Below are 1,752 nucleotides of genomic sequence, written 5' to 3' on the forward strand. Positions count from 1 at the left end.
GATTTTTTGCAGTGCAGGACATTTTAATGCGCCTTGATGACGCCATAGACCTTGCATGTAAACCTGCTGATTCTGCTGCTCAAAGCGCGTGCGGTGTGAACGTAGCATTAGTCAAACCAAAGAGCACTGGTCTCTGAAGTTAGGGAGGGATTTATACTTCGTGAATGAGGGACATCAGGGTCTGCTGGTAGCTGCGGCTCCGGCTCACGAGGAAGCGGTCGAACGGCTTCCCGCTGCGGTCTGTCTGCACGGGGAGCTCGTAGCAGAGCAGCAGTCCGGCTGAAACACAGAGAGAACGACAGGCAAATGTTATCTTTTGGATGAGTGCGAAACTTAAATGCCAGAACCTTCCCGTTTTGGCTGCCTGACATCATGACATTAAGGATTTTTACAACTTGCCTAAAAGGCAAGTGACTTTCACATTTCATTTGCCCAGAAACAATCTTTACTTGCCCAGTATAATGTTTGATAAATATAGTTCCTATGACCTGCATCACTGTACAGAAGACTTTCATATGATAGTGCTTTCTAGCTTGTTTCTTGTTTTGGTAACTACATTAAAATTACCGCTAGTTGGACAAAAATCACGCCATCTGGCGAAAAATCACGCGTCTTTTTCAAACCACGCGAGTACAAAACAACAAAAATGGCGCCGGCAACGCTTCTGGGTCGTTTTCATCGAATGTCTGTGATTTAAAAGTAATTCTGAGTAATAATTTAATTTTTTTTTTTGCGATCATTGCCCGACGGGCAAATGTAATGAAATTTGTACTCTCCTGACAATAAAAACGACTTGCCCTGGAAGATCGGGCGATGGTTAACATCGAGCCCTGCTTGATGGAATTTTAACTTCAACTGCAAAGAATTGAAATCTAAATAAGTAATTAAATAATTTTTTCCTTAAAATAATTGTGTTTTTCCTTTAATTGAGGAGGTAAGTGAGACACTTTGCCAATGGAACAAGAAAATCTACATTTAAAATAAGAAAAAAACTGTTTTGTTGTCTTGTTTCAAGAGCAAATTATCTAATTATCTTATTTAGAATGAGTAAAAATACTCATTCTATTGGCAAATCATCTTATTTACCTGCTTAAATACACTTAATTTAAGATATTTTGACTAATTTCTAGATTTTTACAGTTTAAAACACAACTTAAAGGGAACATTGTGTCCTAAAAACAGCTCCTCCAGAGAAAAGGTTAAGCAATGCATCTTTTAGAATGAAACATCCGGCTAATCAGTATGACTAATCCTGGATCTGTGTGTGAATCAGCAGGATCCTGCCGGTGCCAACTTGCACCGTGACTTATGGCAGCCAGACATGCAACTATTGAACCATACGATGCAGATACCTGCCAGCATCTTACAGCAGCCGTCTTTAGATCCTTCTGCACAGCTGCTTCGTCTTTTCACATAAATTACTCAATCATCTGCAAACATTCCTGCCTGAACTCTTCTAGTCAACAACAATGTAGAAACAAGATTCCTGAGCTGAAAACCATCATGCTTCATGTCGCTCCTACCGCACACCTTTGCTCCAATTACTGAATCAAAAGGCCTTTGAGAAGAGATTTGAAGATTGTAAAGAACTAATTGATGGCAGCTAAAGTTGTAATTAAGTCATTTAATTTAGTTTTTTTAGCAGGGATGTATCGTCTATCTTGTCTGCTGTCATGATTCATGCAGCTATTATTTCATCCAAATGAAAAATGGAGAACAGACAAGCAGATCATGGCTTGTCTACAGTGAAAA

At 39.4% G+C, this 1,752-nt stretch overlaps 1 protein-coding gene across 1 annotated transcript in view; it reads right to left on the reverse strand.

Annotated features, from left to right (window-relative positions):
* The window catches only part of focad (focadhesin), a gene marked incomplete at its 5' end in the record, with an annotated part of 75,092 nt that overhangs the window by 27,480 nt on the left and 45,860 nt on the right, over positions 1–1,752 (reverse strand). Inside the window, one exon of the mRNA XM_015402087.1 lies at positions 158–279. Coding sequence (XP_015257573.1) covers positions 158–279 — 122 coding nt within the window. The remainder of the gene's footprint in view (positions 1–157; positions 280–1,752) is intronic.

This window comes from Cyprinodon variegatus, unplaced genomic scaffold (genome assembly GCF_000732505.1).
Source record: "Cyprinodon variegatus isolate N-32 unplaced genomic scaffold, C_variegatus-1.0 Scaffold1297, whole genome shotgun sequence".
Lineage (NCBI taxonomy): Eukaryota > Metazoa > Chordata > Actinopteri > Cyprinodontiformes > Cyprinodontidae > Cyprinodon > Cyprinodon variegatus.